General features: G+C 39.7%; 1 protein-coding gene across 3 annotated transcripts in view; it reads left to right on the forward strand.

Moving 5' to 3' along the window:
* The window catches only part of RTN1 (reticulon 1), a 168,275-nt gene extending 149,186 nt beyond the window's left edge, over positions 1 to 19,089 (forward strand). For 2 of the 3 annotated variants that reach the window (XM_084894846.1, XM_084894848.1), the window contains 6 exons: positions 11,282 to 11,489; positions 14,666 to 14,804; positions 15,384 to 15,453; positions 15,927 to 15,973; positions 16,059 to 16,117; positions 18,278 to 19,089. In XM_084894846.1, coding sequence (XP_084750972.1) covers positions 11,282 to 11,489; positions 14,666 to 14,804; positions 15,384 to 15,453; positions 15,927 to 15,973; positions 16,059 to 16,117; positions 18,278 to 18,320 — 566 coding nt within the window. In that variant the 3' untranslated portion in view covers positions 18,321 to 19,089. The remainder of the gene's footprint in view (positions 1 to 11,281; positions 11,490 to 14,665; positions 14,805 to 15,383; positions 15,454 to 15,926; positions 15,974 to 16,058; positions 16,118 to 18,277) is intronic. The other variant, XM_084894847.1, reaches the window with a different exon arrangement.
* Positions 19,090 to 19,923: the final 834 nt, after the last annotated feature.

A 19,923-nucleotide genomic window follows, 5' to 3' on the forward strand; every position in this document is an offset into this window, starting at 1 on the left:
AAAGATGGCAGTTTTTGTTTTATTTGTATAAAATATAAGACATTATTTCATCATAATCCTATATATTTTGGCTCAGTTGAGCTTTTCATAAGGGGCGGGGGTGGTTAAAATGCATGCATATTTATAATCACAAAATGACACAATTCCATTACTTAACCATTGAAAAAAGATCATTTCCATTTCCAATATATAGCAACTTGTGAAGATGAATGCAAGATCATTGAGGGTCTTCTGCATGCAGCAACCTTTGGTAGACTTTAGTACCATTGATTTCCTTTTGTCAAATAGGACAAAACCATTATCTTAAAAATTGATGAAAATGGACTAATAACTAGGTGGGTATACATAAAAGAGAAATAGTAAGAAGTAAATATTCCCTTTTCTCCCCACTAGGAGAACTTTTCATCTAAACTGAATCTACAATAAGATGGTGGGGTTTTTTGTTTGTTTGTTTGTTTTTTAGCATTTTCAATGTATCCTCTTCATTATAGCTCCCTTATTATAAAAAACAATTTCTATTAACCCTGGCTGCACATTAGTATCACCTAGATTAAAAACACATTAAAAAACACAAAGTATGCCTGTACCCCCAGAGGTTCTGAAGTTCTGAATCAATTGGGCCAAGCATCAGTCTTTTGTAAAAACTTCTCAAGTGAGTTTAGTACATAGTCCAGTTTGAAGCTACTGGTGTTTAATAATTCTTGTTGAGCCCAAGCCATAGACCAGCAGAACAAGATCTGGTATGCAAGTGATGAAATGGGTGTGCTCTAGGAGCAGCTAAGAAGACAGTTAAAAGAAGACCATGTAACAGTTGATAATGTTCTTTAGAACTATTCCAAGGAGAAAGTTTTTATTGGAAAAGGAAATAAAGAAAGTGAGCCCTAGCCGGTTTGGCTTAGCAGATAGAGCGTCGGCCTATGGACTGAGAAGCATATGCCTGGGTTGTGGGCTCAATCCCCAGTGGGGGGCATGCAGGAGGCAGCCAATCAATGATTCTCATCATTGATGTTCTATCCCTTCCTCTCCCTTCCTCTCTGAAATCAATAAAATATATATTTTAAAAGTGAGCTTCAGGTTTCCTCCATGTTATTAAACCTTCCATGGAGAAATTGCAGGTCATTGTATATCACATGAAGACTCTACTGAAACCAACATACTGTACCATAAGAACTGTACAACACATGCAAAAGAAACCTTATATTTATTTTATTAATATATATAAGATTTCAGTCATAGATAAGAACATTTAAAGAGATTAAAAGTCTAGATTATACTAAGCTACACAGTTTTTTGAAATTATATTAATACCCAGTATTGGTTAATAAACCAAAGCTGATTCTACTCAGTGAAAATGAAATGACAATGAAACATAAGCTAATACAACACCTATATATACAATAATCCTTTTTTTTTTTTTTTTTTTTTTTCCAGAGAGGAAGGGAAAAGGAGAGAGATAGAAACATCAATCATGAGAGAGAATCATTGATCTGCTGCCTCCTGCACGCCCCCTACTGGGGATCGAGCCTGCAACCCAGGCATGTGCCCTTGACTGGAATTGAACCCGGGATCCTTCAGTCTGCAGTCCAATGCTCTATCCATGAGTCAAACCAGCTAGGGCAGGATATTGTACCTTCATTACAACATAAATAATTACATTTGCAAACTCCCTTTCTGCAGATTCTAATGAGATCCAATGGGAAAACTGGCTTAGCAGGGTATTAAGGGATTTTTTTTTTATGAAAGAAAAGCCTCATTATATAGATAACACACCAAATGTAGGTAGTTATTACTCCATTGAAAAATAAAAGTATCTTTTGCATTATGTTATCATTTTAAGAGAATATTTATGAGGAAATGTTTCAAAGTTTGGAGAGAGAATAATGGCTTTATTGTTCTTCTAAAAATGGTACATGCACATTATGAAAATTCCCATTTGTACAAAGAAAGGTCAAATGAAAGTCGCAAGTCACCCAAAGTCCTACCACCTACAGTTAATGAATGTTAATAATTGCTAAATATTGTCCATAATTCTACCATATCAAATGAAGCTAGAGGGCTAGGGAGGCAGTGAAAATAGCTTTTATAAAACAAGATTGCACATATCTCAAAACGTATTTGAAATAATAAATGGAGGAAATTAACACTGAAAGAATTGCTGAACTTCAAATGCATGGTTTTTTTACTCTATAAGCTATTTCTATCTAAAATTAAGAAAAATACTCTGATAAACATCAGTAGATTACAATTATCTTTTAATTACATGTTTTGGGTTTAGACTGTACAGATGGACCCTCTGCCATGTCTTGTCTTTCCTTTCTTCTTTCTTTCTTTCTTTCTTTCTTTCTTTCTTTCTTTCAAAAGAAGATTCACCATGGGTGAGAAAGAGTGACAGAAATACTAGTCTAAATCCATATCTTAAAATCTATAATTTTTCTCAGATTTTTATGAGTTAATATTTCTTTAATTAAAAAAAACACAGTATTCCTGATACTCTATGAGTAATTATGATTACTCTATGTTAATAGGGATTGTGGATGAAATCTTTCATCATAATCAGCAGGCCCTTTCTTCTGCATCATTTTCTAAAGTTTCCTCTCTCTTGTCCTCCTACCCCCGAGATGCCTTCCTCCTAATTTCTTCTTATATTCAAAATGGTATTATTACTCAATTCTGTTTTATTTTTAGACTAGTTAATATATTTGAGACCAGAATCTGTAATGGATGTATTTTAAATTTGCTTATAATAGAACCAAGTTCTAAAATCCACTGAATCCAGCAAACAAAAGCTAACATACATGGTTGGATAGTTTTCAGACCATCACTTTTCTTTTTTGAAATAATTAAATGTACATCACCAATCGCCATTTCCCATCCTTCTCAGCATGCTGTCCTAAGTTATGTGCACATGTGGTCATGTATTAATATTTACATTTGTCACCTTTCCAGTTCTTACAAAAGTACAGACAAACATTCAAAGAAACATAGTTGCTTTACAATTAAACTCACACTTTAGAAGCTAAGAATTTGACATTAATAAGTCTTTAAAAGCCATCGTCTGCCAATGTGACAATAATAATAACGACATTAAAAATCTTGATAATTACAATTGTATTCCAAATGTACAGAATATATTTTAAATAAGATAACATTATTAGGAGTTTTAGAACTTACAAATATAGAGTTCTATTTCCTCCAAATATTCTTGAGCTATATTTTTAAGTTAAAGCTGAGCAAAGTTATAATTTTCACACAATCAAATCCTTAAGTTCTTTTTAATTTTCATTATTGCCAAGGAGGGAGGAAAATAATTCAAGCATTACATACAAGTTCTTTGCCCAAACTGGCATTAATTATGAATGAGTGAAAAGTACAACCATAACAGGTTTGAATGTTTAGAATGTACTGCAGTAGGCTGGCTTCAGATGGTTATACTGTATGTTTTTTCTTTTCTTTTTTTTTTTCTTTTTTTTTTAATATATTTTTATTGATTTTTTACAGAGAGGAAGGGAGAGAGATAGAGAGCTAGAAACGTCGATGAGAGAAAAACATCGACCAGCTGCCTCTTGCACACTCCCTACCGGGGATGTGCCCGCAACCAAGGTACATGCCCTTGACCGGAATCGAACCCGGGACCCTTCAGTCCGCAGACCAACGCTCTACCACTGAGCCAAACCGGTTTTGGCCTGTATGTTTTTTCTTCAGGTACATTTCATCACTCTGCAGAGCAAATCTAGTGGTAATAGGATTTGGGAAGGACATAACATTTTATTGAACGGAACAGGAGTATAAAGAGAAATCATTCCTTATCCTTACCTTACATCTTTTTAGTTCAAAAAATATTTTGATTATGATGGTCTTGGTCAAAAATTTTAAATTTACTCATTTATTTTTATGAATAACCAACAGTTGTCTACCTCCGTGGTTCTTTTCTATTCCCATGCAATGCTGGATTTTTAGGGTGTGGTCCAGACTTAAGATTGTGTGGCTAGTATGACTGATGACCACCCACAAATGAACAGTTTGGTATTCTGAGATGGCCAGGAAGCTTAAGGAAAGAAAAAGCACATGAAGACATTCATTGCTCAATACCTTGCAGATCTTTCTGGGTGCTTTTTCTCTCCATATGGCCATCTCTGCCTTGGGTGCCAGCTGCCCTGTGGAGACGCCTCTAAATGAGCCCCTTTGCTGGAGTTTCAGCAGGAGGAGCTGCCCCTGCTGTCTTAAATACTAGGCCCTGCTGTCTCACTTCTTAGCCAGGCCCACCCCATCACCATGACAACGGGCCTAAGCATCACTGTGTCACCTTTGCAGCAAGCGGGGAAGGGAGTGGTTGTGGTCCTAGTGCTTAGAACCAGCAAACAGAAACCACATTCAGCTGGTTCACAAAATTCACAGGAACATAAAAGCAGTTGATGTTTCCAAAGGGTAGTCATTAGAAGAATGCGTTTGCTTTTGTCTCCCGTGGAATTAAAATACCAGAGATCGCTGCTGGCTGCGGCTTTGCTCACCAAATCCTTCGTTCTCCGTTGTTCCACCAAAGCTCACGTAGAGGATCATCCGTGTGGGTGACATGCTGTGCTCTTTCACTGTCTACACAGAGCTCCAGGCTTGGTGTCTCTCCTCTTTCAGAACATCTACAGAATGATTTAAACCTCCAGAAATAGTGCTGCCATTTTTTCTCTTGACAGTATCTTGGCTGCATTTAGGAGGCTGTGCAGCAAAGGCCTGGGCAATGGGACCACTGCAGGTGTTTTATTAGCAAAAGTCCCTTCCAGCAGCTTCCCCTCTGGGCTCAGAGCGCCTGGAGTGCCATTTAACATTTTAATTTACATAAGAGACTTTTCAAAGCAGAGGAAGCTCATGAATTTGTTGGCTAGAAGATGTCATCTTTGAAGGTCTCTATGTACATTGAAAGTATTTTTATGCATCTGTTAAAATTATGTTTCTCCAGTTTGATAGCAAAATAAAGGAAGCTCCAAGTAGGAAAGTTCCTGTTTCTTCTGGCTAACCTTTGGGGCTGGCATTTTGTTTGCCTCATGAGAATCAGAGAAACTGGCTTTTCTATACTGCTGTGGACCCTGGGTTGTACAGAACGGAGGTTTTTATAGCCTTCTAATCCTTGTTGGAAGGTAGTCAATGATCATAACCAGTTATTGGAAGCTGGCTAAAATCAAAAGTAAAAGTCAAGAGCATGTCATTTTCAACAAGCCTTTAGTTGAAATGCTGATATTACCTATGAATAGAATTTCCTCACTTGGCCTTTTAAAAATAGCATTAACTGCCCCGGCCAGTATGGCTCAGTTGGTTGAGCATCTTTTAGTTCAATTGGAGAAAGGTCACTAGTTCAATTGGAGGTTCGATTCCCAGGTGATTCCTAGTCCAGGATCATGTCCCTGGTTGGGTTATGTATGGGAGGCAATGGATCAATGTTTCTCTCTCACATGGATGTTTCTCTCTTGGTCTCTTGGTCTCCCTATTTCCCTGTCTCTCTCCTTCTCCCTTTCTCTCTCTAGAAAGAAATGAAGTTAAAAAAATTTTTAAAGTAGCATTAACTGCTCACAGCAATGGATGCAATGCTACCTGTTATCTTTTTTGGACCAAGATGGAATAGAAATAACTATATTTAGGAATATGGTGCAATAATACAGATACTTGTGCACAATTTATTGCCATTTCACATTATTCCCTTATTCCACATTTTGCCTTATAAATGAATTTGCACCACTGTCTTCTTACTTCCTACAGTTTTAATAAATTTTCTGAGTACTGCAACCTCTATTAATTAGGTCATATAATGGGATGCATTTATAATAGTTTTACAAACCAAAAAACTTTGGACTGCATTAAAGGTGTGGTTTTTTTTTCTAGAAATTTGACATAGCATTTTATTTCCATTTAGCTACTATTCCATTTAGTTGAAATCTTGGATCAGTTGTTTTTCTCCTCTGTTCTTGCTTGGATCATGGAAGTGTGAGTAGCACTGATTTCAGTGTTTCAAATTTGCCAGTTCACCCTTGAGGTGAATTAGCACTAAGTCGGCCCCAGGCAGGTTGAGTGTGTGCCCCCACCTGTGGTTCTGGGACTGAGATGAGATCACAGAACCCAGTCCATTTATCAGGTTGATAGGACACACTGGTCTCTCATTTCAAAGCCATATATGGCTTTTGGCAAAGTAACTTGTAATGCTCACAATTGGTGAAACAGTCCAGTAACTTACCTGTCTGGTGAGTATGCCTAGGGAATGTGTACTCTGGTGTACAGTCTCTACATTAGGAAGGTATTGGAAGAGGAGAAGAGCCACCTATACTTTGCTGTCCCCAAAGACGACTCTGGGTAATTTACTGCAGTTATAGAGTTATTGGTAGTTTTTTAACGTGGGTTCTAAGGAATCTTTATTCAAATATCCATTTTTCTGGATTGGGTACGATAAAGCTTCCTACATGAGCTTACTTCACCATAAGCAAAATTAAAATGTGAAGACTTGGCATTTGCACAGCAGCTTGGCAACTCTCTTCTCTGATCACACCCCATCACTTCCTACCCTTCCCTCTGAATCATCCGAGCCTCGGGCCAATTGCCAGCACTCTGACCACACACAGCCATTGCCATTCTCCCAGCCCATCGGCCCAACGGTCTTCACTGCCCCTCATTCCCAGCCCGGGCCCAGGGTGTTCATTCCAATTCCGCCCTTCTGGATCCTCCACTCCTCCAACCATGCTCCCTGTGTCAGTTCATGGCCCTGACTCAGCCCCACCTCCTGCTGCTCAGAACACCCAGCCCCCAGGCCTATTGACTGGGCCCTCTGGAGAGCCTCCCCTTGAACCAGACCCTGTTTACTTTCTGGCAATTCTTTCATCCATTTCTTTTTTAATCATTTCTAGATCAGTGCTGTTCAGATAACAAGACACATAAATAATTTAAAATCTTCTAGTTATCATATTAAAAAAAAAAAAAAAGAAACAGCTGAAACCAGTTTGGTTCAGTGGTTAAAGTGTGGGCCTGAGGGCTGAAAGGTCCCAGGTTTGATTCTGGTCAAGGGCATGTACCTTGGTTGTGGGCACATCTCCAGTAGGGGTTGTGCAAGAGGCAGCTGGTCAATGTTTCTCTCTCATTGATGTTTCTAACTCTCTATCCCTCTATCTTCCTTTCTGTAAAAAATCAATAAAACATATTTTTAAAAATAAAAAAGAAACAGATAAAGTTAATTTTGATAATATATTATATCTAATCCAACATATCCAGAGGATTAGCCTTTCAACAACAACAAAAAGATCAATATAAACAGCATTAATGAGATGCTTTACATCCTTTTTTGAACTAAGCATGAAATTTGATAGGCAGTTTTTCCAGATGGACTAGCCACATTTCACCGGCTCAGTAGCCACCTGTGGCTCCCCGCACGTGTATGGAATAACAGGTCTTGGCTTTTCCTAGGCTCTTTAAGTCCCACCCCATTCGCCTCAGTCTCAGGAAGAGCTCTGGACTCACTGTTAAGTAAATCTGCCTCCAGCCATTTTGTATTATTCCCGTTCCACCTCAACACAGGCCAGGGGCCACAGCCCGCCCTCTCCACTAACACTTCCAGGTCTCACTCAACCTCAAGGTTAACTTGTCGCTACGTTTCCTCCAACTACCATTCTATTCACCATCTTCTTTATTACTTTGACTTTCCCAGCACCTACTCAACCACAATTGCTCCCTTAGTCTCTCCTCTCTCAGAGGTTTTCTCTACTCTCTTGACTTCGATCATCATTTCCACTCAGAATACAGCCAAATGTAAATATTCAGCCCTTTTTACTATATTTTAGTCCTGCATTTCCAAGTGCCTACTGTATATATTCATCTGAATGGCATTGGAATATGTATTATTGGCATTTAACTCACAGCAACTCTAACAAATCCTAGGGGGAAAAATCATTTCATTTCCAAGATTTTAAAAAAAGTAATATGTATTGCATGTAATTGTCAGTCTCAACTCATCCCTGATCCCTAATCCATTGCTGCCCCCGGCTATGCCAAAATACCCTGCTTTGATGTCATCACTCCAGAACCCAGAGGTTTAAAACCAAGTGTCAGCTTTTCCTCAAACCAGCTCACCCTTGGATTTCCTACTTTTGTCAGTGATATTAATCACTCACTCACCCAGCCTGGAAATGTTGCTTTCACCCTTAATTAGCTCTTTCTCCTTTCTCCCACAGTTAATTAGTCACTGTTCTTGTCAATGAATCTCTCATAATATTTCCCTTTATCCACCCCATCTTCTTGACAAATTGCTCCCACATTCACAAACCATCCCACGTCCACTGTCATCAATTCCTTGAAATCACCTTTTACCAACAACAGAAGATACACTGGCGCTGATGCATTTTTTAAGTGAATGTCCAGTCTTCCAAGCTAGATTTTTAAAAATATATATATTTTTATTGATTTCAGAGCAGAAGAGAGAGAGAAGGAAAGATAGAAACATCAATGATGAGAATCATTGATCTGCTGCCTCTTACACGCCCCCTACTGGGGACTGAGCCTGCAACCTGCACATGTGCCCTGACTGGGAATCAAACTGTAACCTCCTGGTTGATGGTCAACCACTGAGCTACACTGGCCAGGCTAGATTCTTAAAGCAGGAACAAAATTTTATGATATTTTCATTCCTTCAATTACTAGCTAAATAGATAACCAATGACTATTTACTGCTGATGAGTCACTTTCACTTAAAAAAAAAAAAAAAGTCATTTTAAATACCTAACTCTAGAAACAGATTTAAACATAATCAGGTTGCCCAAATTAATTTTGCAGACTTTTGGGGACATTTAATATATAATCAAATATTGTGAGGGATACAACTGTTTTGTTTTGGAAAAAGATTCAAACTTAGGTTTTGATCTTGCTTTTCTTCTCAACTAGTCAGTAGACAAAGTTTCTCAACTTTTAATTTCTTCACCTGTTATATAGAAGCCCCCCTTATCTGTGGAGGATACATCCCAAAACTCCTGAGGGTGCCTTAAACCTTGGATAGTACTAAACTCTGTGTACTATGTTTTTCCTAAATATACAATCCTATGAGAAAGTTTCATTTATAAATTAGGAACAGTAAGATATTAACAACAATAACATAATAAAATAGGACAGTTATAACAATATCCTATCTAAGAAAGAGGGAATATGCTAATTGACCCTCACACCATTGCAAAGATGGCGGCACCCATAGCCAATAAGGAGGGAATATGCTAATTGACTGCCCTGCCCTCAAAGATGGCAGCACCCGATTTCATTAGCCCCACTGGGGTGGCAGGCATGCAGCAAGCCAGGCCAGCCCCCAAGCAGGCCTGACTGTCCCACATGCCTGCTTCCCAAGTCTCCCAGTCCCTTCAACCCCTAACTGCCCAGGGCTGGTCCGAGGCACAGGCAAGTCTCAGATGGCAGATGCCCAACTGCCCAAGGGCTGCCGAAAGCTCAGGTAACCAGGGCTGGCAGGGACTTGCTTGCACTGCAGGCAGTGGCAGCAGCAGAGCGGTGATGGGTGCCGCTTTCACCTGATCGCTGGGTCGCCTCCTGTTCCTGAGGGCTCCTGGACTGTGAGAGGGGGCAGGTCGGGCTGAAGGACCCCCTACTCCAGTGCATGAATTTTCATGCACTGGGCCTCTACTACTATAATAAATGTTATATGAATGGCTTTAGCGTCATTATTAAGTAAAACAGGATTACTTGAACACAAGCACTGTGATACCCCCACAGTCCATCTGATAATGTAGAAACTACTAAATGACTAACAGGTTTGGAGCATGAACAGTGTGGATTCACTGGACAAAGGGGTGATTCCAATACTGGGTGGGACAGAGCACAAGGGCTTGAGATTCCATCACGAGACTCAGAATGGCATACATTTAAAATTTTATGAGTTATTTCTGAAAATTTCTATTTAATATTTCTTGACCACAGTTGACCCCGGAAATCAAAACTATGGGTAAGGGGTGACCACTGTATACCTATCCAATAGAGTTTATTGTAAGGTTTAAATTGTTGCAGAAGACCGAAAAACAAACAAAAAAACAAGCAATGTTTAGAGAGTTTGGAGTTACACTTTAATATACACCAGTGGGCCCAAGAATTCAAATTCTGAGCAGAGCAATAAGCAGGAAATTTGTTTTTATAAAAGAGCCAGCCCTATGTGTGCTTAGTGGTTATCTCGCTGGAAGCTTGTGGTCTTGAAAACAACACCATTCTATCCAATTGAAAAATGCACCTGGCATGGCATGAGAGTTTGGGCGTATCTAGTCTCTGGCCTACAAGGTCAGGCAGCTAAGTTTATCTTCCTTATTATTCAAGCAGGCTAGAAAGCAAAGTTATTTTTTCAGAATAAGGGGCTGTCTAATAATGGCAGAGTTGACTTTACAGAATAAGGGACTCTCTAAACAGCAGAGAACTTCAAACAGTAGTTTTACAAAATAGGGGTTAGCCTTCTCAAAATGAGGTATGATCTGAAAGTGTTTAGAATTTATTTATTTATTTTTCTAAAAAGATTGAAAGAGGGAAATACCTGAATGATAGATGTGATGTAGATTTTAAAGTTTGTATTTCAGATTTTTAAGTCACAGACCCTATACAGCTGCTACCGCTACCCCTCACAGAAACACTGTGTGACTGCGGTGCACTCCCTCAGGCCACCACTGAGACGTGAAATTGTCAGCAGGGCCTCGAGATACACACAACAAAACCAACCCAAAAACAAGCGAAAGAGTTCTTTTTTAAAAAATAATTTTTTAATTGATTTCAGAGAGGAAGGGAGAGGGAGAGAGAGATAAAAACACCATTGATGAGAGAGAATCATTGGTTGACTGCCTCCCGCATACCCCCTACTGGGGATCAAGTCCACAACCTGAGCATGTGCCCTGATGGGAAATCAAACCATGACCTCCTGGTTTGATCGACACTGAACCACAAGGGAACAGGTTCTTCAAAAAGTCCTATGTATTTTCAGTTTTGCTTCAATGTCATATAATTTGGGCCACTATGCAGATGGCATAGCCCAATGAGGTATGTTCATAGAGATAGGATTGCTGGAAAGTCAACAGCCTTTTCGTATCTGTGAATTTATGAACCATCATCAGGGATGGAAAAGATTCTTCCGAAGCAGAATGGAAGGACAGTAAGTGCCCTGGGCAAAGCCCTATGTCCCCTCGCTTGGATTTAGGGATCCGAAGGCTGGTGAGAACCTGCAGCCACAGCTTTGCCAGCCCGTGTTAAGTGTTAAGTGCTGTGTGCTTTGTGTCTCCTCCCACAGCTATCGACCTGCTGTACTGGCGGGACATCAAGCAGACGGGGATCGTGTTCGGGAGCTTCCTGCTGCTGCTCTTCTCCCTCACCCAGTTCAGCGTTGTGAGTGTCGTGGCCTACCTGGCCCTCGCTGTGCTCTCGGCCACCATCAGTTTCCGCATCTACAAGTCTGTTCTACAAGCCGTGCAGAAAACCGATGAGGGCCACCCTTTCAAGTGAGTTGCCCCGGCCAGGCCAGCCCGGGCCAGCCTCTCACGGGCTCTTTCCCTCTGCCGCTGTTTCACTCCCCCACACTTCGGGTCATGTTTCTCTGGGACCTAACAGGCCTCTCAACGGTTACTTTAACACCCTCTCTTCTAATATCTAATGTTTCTGGTGAGTTTCCAAAGCAAACTCAACTGTCTCTATTCTAACGCTGATTGTTTTATTGATTTTTAAATATTAATATGTAAATATTTATTTATTTAAATACGTAATATTTATTTATTTTTAATCCTCACCTGAGGATATGTTTCCATTGATTTCAGAAAGAGAGAAAGGGAGGGGGAGAGACAGAGAAATATGGACATAAGCTCTCTGAACCGGCAACTTGGGTTATGTGCCCTGACTGGGATCAAACCTGCAACCCTTGGGTACATGAGACCACGTTCCAACCAACGGAGCCATACTGGCCAGGGTTTAAATAATTAATATTAAATTTAACATAAATTTACTTATATAATATAAATTTAAAACAAATTTATATTTAATATTAGTATTTCATATTTAATTATTCCTAATAGTAATCATAATTCTTTTTTTCTTTTTTTTTAAAATATATTTTATTGATTTTGTACAGAGAGGAAGGGAGAGAGATAGAGAGCTAGAAACATCGATGAGAGAGAGTCATCGATCAGCTGCCTCTTGCACACCCCCTACTGGGGATATGCCCGCAACCAAGGTACATGCCCTTGACCAGAATCGAACCTGGGACCCTTTGGTTCCCAAGCCGACGCTCTATCCATTGAGCCAAACCGGTCTCGGCAGTAATCATAATTCTTGATGTATATATATATGTAGGAAAAATGAGTTTCTAAGCAGTAAAGTGACTCAGCCAAGGCCACCGGGCCAGTCCAGAGCACAGAACCAGGACCAAATGTTTGGATTTTTACTTCTAGACTTTCTCTAGAAGTTTAATACCCAAGGGCCGATCTCCTGAGGGGTCAAGGGTCATGAACAGTCTTATAATGTTCCCTCATCTGCACTTTTATACCAGGGAGATCTGACTGGATTGAATATTGAAGAACACATTATTTTTTAAAGGCAATATACTTGGAGAACATAGGAAATGTAGTGAAGGGCAATAATAGCACTACATACCACCTACCCACACCCAAATTTATCTCCTGATTCTAGATTGTGAGTGAGCTCAGGCACCTTTATCCCTGTCAGTCACCCCTTGCCTGGTGCTGCCCCAGAGCTCAGGCTCCACAGCAGGTGCCCTCACCTCCTGTAAGCAGGGATAGTTCTGCCTCCTGCTGCCAGATTGGTTTCTCAGCCAGCCCCAGTAATTCACCTGGCTCACCCTCCCATCAGCTGAATCAAGGCCACAGTGCCCCAGGCTCCTAAAGGGAGAAAGATGACTGAGTTATGGGCCTTTGACAAAAGGGAAAAGGCTGTGTGTCAGATGCCCCTTTCCAGCCTCTGGCTCCTGGCCTCAGTGTCAAACCCAGTCATAGGCTGAGCATTCTTGTTTGAGATGCTGTGGCCTTCCTTCTAATGCAGAGCTAACGTGTCTTTGGGGCTATGGTTTGGCTACACAAGTTCCCATCCCAAAGGTGGGAAGAGTGAAGTGGAGTGTCATTTAGAGTCTCGCCCTGCCCCCACTTTTGCTCTCGGCCATTCAGGTTTCTCCTGCTTTCTTGGCCCCCAAGACAGTCAAGTTACAAGGGGAACTTACCTTTCATTTGATTTATTTCTCCCAATGCCCAGTATAGGATCAAGAATCTAAACTACAATTTACTCAACTACTTTTTTGTCCTTTAGGATTTTAAAAGGTAGGATTTTCCTTTGTTTTTATTGGTTAAAGAAATATCTGACTCAGAGTACATTTTGAATAAAAAAAAAATTATCTTGACACACCAGTATTATTTTTTTCCTCAAATAGAAGAAAACCCATAATATATCCATATAAGCTCCCTAAAACTCAAGCCAAATGCTGCCTTCCTCTTCACCCCGATTCCCACAGGTAGGTAGGCACTGTAAGTGCTCTAGGGCTGTCCTCTGGGTAGACAGCACGGCCTGTCTTAGTGCACAGCAGGTGGAGAGAGGGAGGGCGGACCTCTGTGAGGAGCATGGCCAAACAGGAGGATGCACTAATTTGCATATATTTGAGGAGCTTGGTTTATCTACCCAAGAGTTCAATATAACCATTTGAACAAATGAAAATGCTGTTACTAAAGATACCCCTCTCTCTCTCTCTTTTTTGTGTGTGTATTTATCTTTATGTACATGATTATCTTTTTGTATTGAATTTATTGGGGTGACATTGGTTAGTAAAATTACATAGGTTTCAAGTGTATACTTCAATAATACATCATCTATTATATTGTGTGTTTACCATCCAAAGTCAAGTCTCTTTCCGTCACCATATAACCCCTTTACTCTTTCCCACCTCCCCCCACTCACTTTCCCTCTTGGAATCATCATACTGTTGTCTGTGTCGCTGAGGTCTTTTGTATTGTTGTTGTTTTGCTTAATCCCTTCACTTTTTTTACCCAGACCCCCGATCCTCTCCTGTCTGACAGTTGTCATTCTATTTTTGATATCTGAGTCTGTTTCTATTTTATTTGTTTGTGTATGATTTCACTTACATGTGGAATCTAATGAACAAAATGAACAAAGGTACCTCTCTTAATAGAACCAGTGAGCATTTTAATATGGCCCAGCTCACTCGAGTGTCCCTAGCTCTCTAGATAAAATCTTGGGAGAACTTTCCAGAATTTAAATATGCAATCTGAAGAGTTTTAGATGACAAACAATAATTGGCAGCTAGAATTCTCAAATATCTCAACTATTGTAAAAGATAATTCATGTCCACTCAGCCAAGAAGACATGAGAACTTTCACAGTTACCTGGTGGGCCAGGGATATCTAGGGAATTCAGAACATGAGCTGATTTTGGACAGTTGCTCACATTATGATGCTGACTTTGGGAAATAAAAGCAGTTACAGAGGCCCACTAGGTGCCATGATTCTCCCGTTTCCCCCCTGCACTGAGTGGTGCCCACTGGCTGGCACCTCTCCCCCTCCCCGAGGATGTCCCAGCTGTCACACTCAGAGTGAAAGAAGGAAAACGTAGCTGTTTGGTGGTTCCCTCTGATGAGTGCTCTGTGGGGATGGTTTGTTGGCAGGGCCTACCTGGAGCTCGAGATCACCCTTTCTCAGGAGCAGATCCAGAAGTACACGGACTGCCTGCAGTTTTACGTGAACAACACGCTTAAGGAACTGAGGAGACTCTTCCTCGTCCAGGACCTGGTGGATTCCCTAAAAGTACGATTGCTTTAGCTGCTCACTAGACAGTCTTGAGTTTTGTTTTTTTCCCTTGAAGGTATAATATAATAAGCCAAAACCCACATCCTGGAGAATAAAATGCAAGTGAAAATTATGTTCTAGAGTCAGAAAACTTCTAGCTATACCGAACCATGAAGCTTATCCAATCTAATCCCCTTATTTTACAGATGTTGGATGTGTTGTGGCTCAGAGAGGCTAAGACACTTGCCCTAGGTGGCCCACTGAGTCAATAAAACTTTATTTATGAATGCTGAAAATGGAATTTTATCTCCTTTTCACATATAGCAGAATGTTATTCTTGTTTTGATTTCTATTTGAGCATTTAAAAATGTGACATCCACTCTTAGCTCATGGATCCACACAGAAACAGGCCAAAGGGTTCTGAGAAAAGGAAATAGGACCCTCTTGCAGTAATCCTGGGACAGGCTTTACGTGCTCCTACATTTCCTGTTGAAATCATGATATATTTTGCCTCAAATTCTGATCTAAAAAAGTCAATGAAATGAGACCCTTACCTGTCACGGTTTTAGAAGCTGTGATAATCATTTCATTTTTCAGTTCGCAGTCCTGATGTGGCTCCTGACTTACGTTGGCGCTCTCTTCAACGGCCTGACCCTGCTGCTCATGGGTAAGGACAGATGAGCGTGCTGTGTCTGCCTTCACACGCTCCCTGAGCATAGAGCTTCCCGGGCTGATAGCCGTTAGCTTGAATTAATAGATTTCTGGGGGAAAATACCAGATCCCCTGAGTGCTGCGTATTTCCCTGACCATAGAGAGTACAAGATATATATTACACATTGATAATGAATTTCTTAGTCTGAAGGGTTTTTTCTTCTAACATATATTTCGGTTATGGACAGAAATCCATTTTCATCTTAGGAAGGCACCATCTACCCTCATTCTAGGGATAATGATTTACTATCTGTAAAGGGCTCAGCATCCCTTTGTTTTCCTTAGGAACTGCCTTGTCCTCTTTTATGTAGAATGCTGAGTATTATAAATGCTCTCATATAACAAAACTACATAAACATGTATCTATAAGCTTTTATAGATACTGGCAACTCTCCGAATTTTAACACTCTTATTTGTTTTTCATCCCAGCTGTGGTTTCAATGTTTACTCTACCTGTAGTGTATGTTAAGCACCAGGTAAGTTCTGTGTGAAGTCAAACATTCATGCTACGTTTGGCCTCATGAACTTTGGATGTGCTCATGATTTTCTTCCTTGTTGTAGGCACAGGTTGACCAATATCTGGGACTTGTGAGGACTCACATAAATGCTATTGTGGCAAAGTAAGTTACACAGTGCATCTTGTAAAGAGGAGAGACTATCTTAAGCAGGCATATAAGTGGATGAGGTAGGGGTAAAAAAAAAAAAGGATAATAAAATGATAGGTTGACTTATGATCATTCACTCACTTGAGTCATATCCATGCTCTTTCCAGTAGTATTATTTCAGAAAATAAGTACAAATTTTAAAACTCTCAAACAAAACTTTCAGGTGTTTTGATAGTTTATTTCAGGTATCATGGTGAATGAGGAATTTTTGTTACTCAACCAAATCACACATTTTATTTTTTACTTTTATTTTTCAATTACAGCCTATAGGCAGTGTTATTTTGTATCAGTTTTAGGGGTACAGCGTAGTGGTTCGACAATCATATACTTTAAAAAGTGATCCTCCTGATATTTCTTTTTTTTTAATTTCTTTATTGATTAAGGTATCACATAATTATCCTCAATCCTCCGGATATTTCAAGTACCAACCTGGCTCCGTACATAGTTATTACAATATCAATTACTCTATTCCCTATACTGTTCTTCACATCCCTGTGACTACTTTGTAACTTCCAAACTGTATGTCTTAATCCCTTCACCTTTTTTTATGCAGTCCCCCAACACCCCTCCCCTCTGGTAACCATCAGTCTGCTCTCTGTATCTATGAGTACTTCTATTTTGTTTATTCTTTTATGTTGTTCTTTAGATTCCACATATAAATGAAATCATATAGTATTTATTTTTCCCTGACTTATTTCACTTACCATTATACCTTCTAGGTCCATCTATAATGTCAAAAATTGGAAGATTGCATTCTTTTTTATGGTCCAGTAATATTCCATTATATGTATGTACCACCACTTTTTATATTTTATTGATTTTTTACTGTACCACCACTTTTTATACACATGCCTATTGATGGGCACTTGGGTTGCTTCCATATCTTGGCTATTGTAAATAATGCTGCAGTGAACATAGGAGTGCTGCATATATTCTTTCTCCTTACTGTTTTGGTTATTTTGTTTGTTTGTTTTTTTCTTGTTTTTTTTTTTGTTTTTTTTTTTTTGAGATATATCCATACTTTAAAAATGGACATTGTAGAACCAGGAAAGCTCATTAGCTGGCCTTACATCACACAGCTGACTGGTAGCACAGCAGGGAATAGGACTTAGGTTTTTTTAATTCCAGCCTGAGTAGTTTGACTACGTTGAGATTAGTCATAGGTTCCTTTACCTGGACCCATCTCTGTTTATGCCTAATGTCCTGGAATAGTTAGTAACAGCCCTGTCTTTGTCTTTCAGAAAAGTCCCAGACTGGTGATAAATGGTCACTTACTTTTATCACCACTGCTGTAATCCTGAAATAAGTCACTATCTTTGTTTTCCTAAAAAATTATAATTTAAGAAACGTGGCCTTCTTGGATCATCCATTGTCTGATTTACACATTCTTCTTATTGCTGCAAGGGAATGTGGTTATGCAGACTCATAGATTCGGAGAGAACGGCTGATTTTTGCAGAGGGGAGGGGTTGTTGGAGGGACAGCATGAAAAAGGTGAAGGGATTGAGAAGCACAAATTGGCATTACGGAACAGTCACAGGGATGTAAAGTACAGCATAGGGAATCTAGTCAATAATATTGTAATAATTGTGTATGGTGCCACGAGGGGGACACTTTGTAAATAAAGTATATCGTTGTCTAACCTCTACACTGTACACCCGAAACTATACGAAATAATATTGAATGTCATCTGCAATTGGAAAGTAAAATGTTTTTTAAAAACCACTTCAAAAAGAAGAAAAAGAATGTGTTTGTGGACACTCATACATAAAAATTATTTTTTGAAATATTAAGCTATTCGATCGCTGAAGCCAGTGGTCGGCAAACTGTGGCTCGCGAGCCCATGCGGCTCTTTGGCCCCTTGAGTGTGGCTCTTCTACACAATACCACGGCCTGGGCGAATCTGTTTTGAAGAAGTGGCGTTAGAAGAAGTTTAAGTTTAAAAAATGTGGCTCTCAAAAGAAATTTCAGCCGTTGTACTGTTGATATTTGGCTCTGTTGAGGAATGAGTTTGCCGACCACTGACTTAAGCTAATTAAAGCAACAACACATAATGTCATAAAATACTTTTATTAATGACACTTGTGATTTATTACCTTCTGGTGTTGTCTCTTTAGGATCCAGGCTAAAATCCCCGGCGCTAAAAGGCACGCTGAGTAAACTGACATCCGCCGGGACTGAGCACAACAGAAATGTCTGAAGTAGTAACAGCTCTCTCCTTATGTGTTACGGCCAAGTCGATTGTTTCTCCCTCCCAGTACCATAATCTTAGAGACAAACTTTGAAACAGCTGTTTTGAGGCTGTTCCTGTACTCTTAGGATATTTGAGTCACTTGTGTCAAGCACTAAAGTATAGAGAAAAGTGTATTAGATGTGGTTTTTAATTTCATGTTGCTAAAAAAAAAAAAAAAGTGCATGATAGTGAGAGCCCAAGTTATCTTTCCTTCTTCGGTGTTCTCCTCCTCCTCCCCGCAATGCTTCTGTAGCTTCTCATGTTCCCGTGGCTAGGCCTTTCCCGCCGAGTGCACTGGCGCAGTAGTGGAAATCGCTTTTATGTCCTTGGGCTGCTGGTCGGATTAATCTTTAATAACAATATTTAGAAGTGTAGACCGATGTTTTAGTGTTTTTTTTTCCAACACGCACAACGTAAAAATAAAAACGGTTGGCTGTACTTAGGGTAATCAGTTTTGTATAACTTAAAATAATTCAATGAGTGAATAAATCCAAAAACAAAAGGCGGTACTTTTGTTGTGTGGGACTGACGGCTGATTTACATGTATGGTAACTAAAAGAGTACCAGCATGTTAACTTTATTACAATTTGTATTACTTTCTCTGTAGTTCCTAATGGACTTAATTATGGACTCTGGATATTTGCACTTCTGTACTTGGTATTGAATGCATAAATAAATGTTACTAAATAAAAAAAACTTCTCCCTCTCTTCTTGTGTCCTTACTAGAAAATTCAAAAGTTGTAAGAGACAAAATCTCCAGAGGATATATATGTTGGGAAGGGTGAGACCAAGTGTTCATTTTTCTCCTGTCTCCAGGACCCTATGGTCCAACCCCAACCTGGTATATAGCTACCTTGGGCTATTAATAGAAATCACGAAAAGTGGAAAAGACTCCATATTGTATTGTGTGGTTGACACAGATATTTTAAGTAGTTTTTTTTTTTTAAAAATTGGAAGTGATATAAATTCTTCCATAAAATTATAATATACAACACAACACTGGTATGAAACAGTTATAACTGCTATGAACTCAGTCTTTTTGGAATTATTTATTGAGCCCCGACATGTGTCAAGCACTGAGACTAGGACTGTGAAAGAGACTACAATTCCTGCTATCACCAAGATAAGTCTTCTAGCAATTGCTCGCTTGTTGTCAAATGTCCAGCTGCACATTTTATTTCACTCTTAGAGTCCAAAGTCAAGGGTGACCAGGTAGAAGTGGATGCAAGCTGTAGCAGTGGGAGGAATAGAAGGAGTGGGAGATAAAAGGAATAGTTACAAAAGCTGCCTTTGACCTGTACACAGGTTTCACAAGCACTTATGGAGATCACAGGCCAACTGGACACTGTGCCTATAGCCAAAATGGGGGAGGCGGGAGGTAGCTCTGTGGAAATGCTAACTAAATAAAAGGCAGCGTGAAATCGGAGTGACAGGGAAGGTGAGCTTTGGGACTGGGTCCTGATGTGGCTTTCTCCAGATAGAGAAGGTTCATTCCAGTATAAAGAAAGAACGTGAACTAAGGTGCTAAGA

The sequence above is a fragment of the Pipistrellus hanaki genome (assembly GCF_964339955.1).
Source record: "Pipistrellus hanaki genome assembly, chromosome: 1".
Lineage (NCBI taxonomy): Eukaryota > Metazoa > Chordata > Mammalia > Chiroptera > Vespertilionidae > Pipistrellus > Pipistrellus hanaki.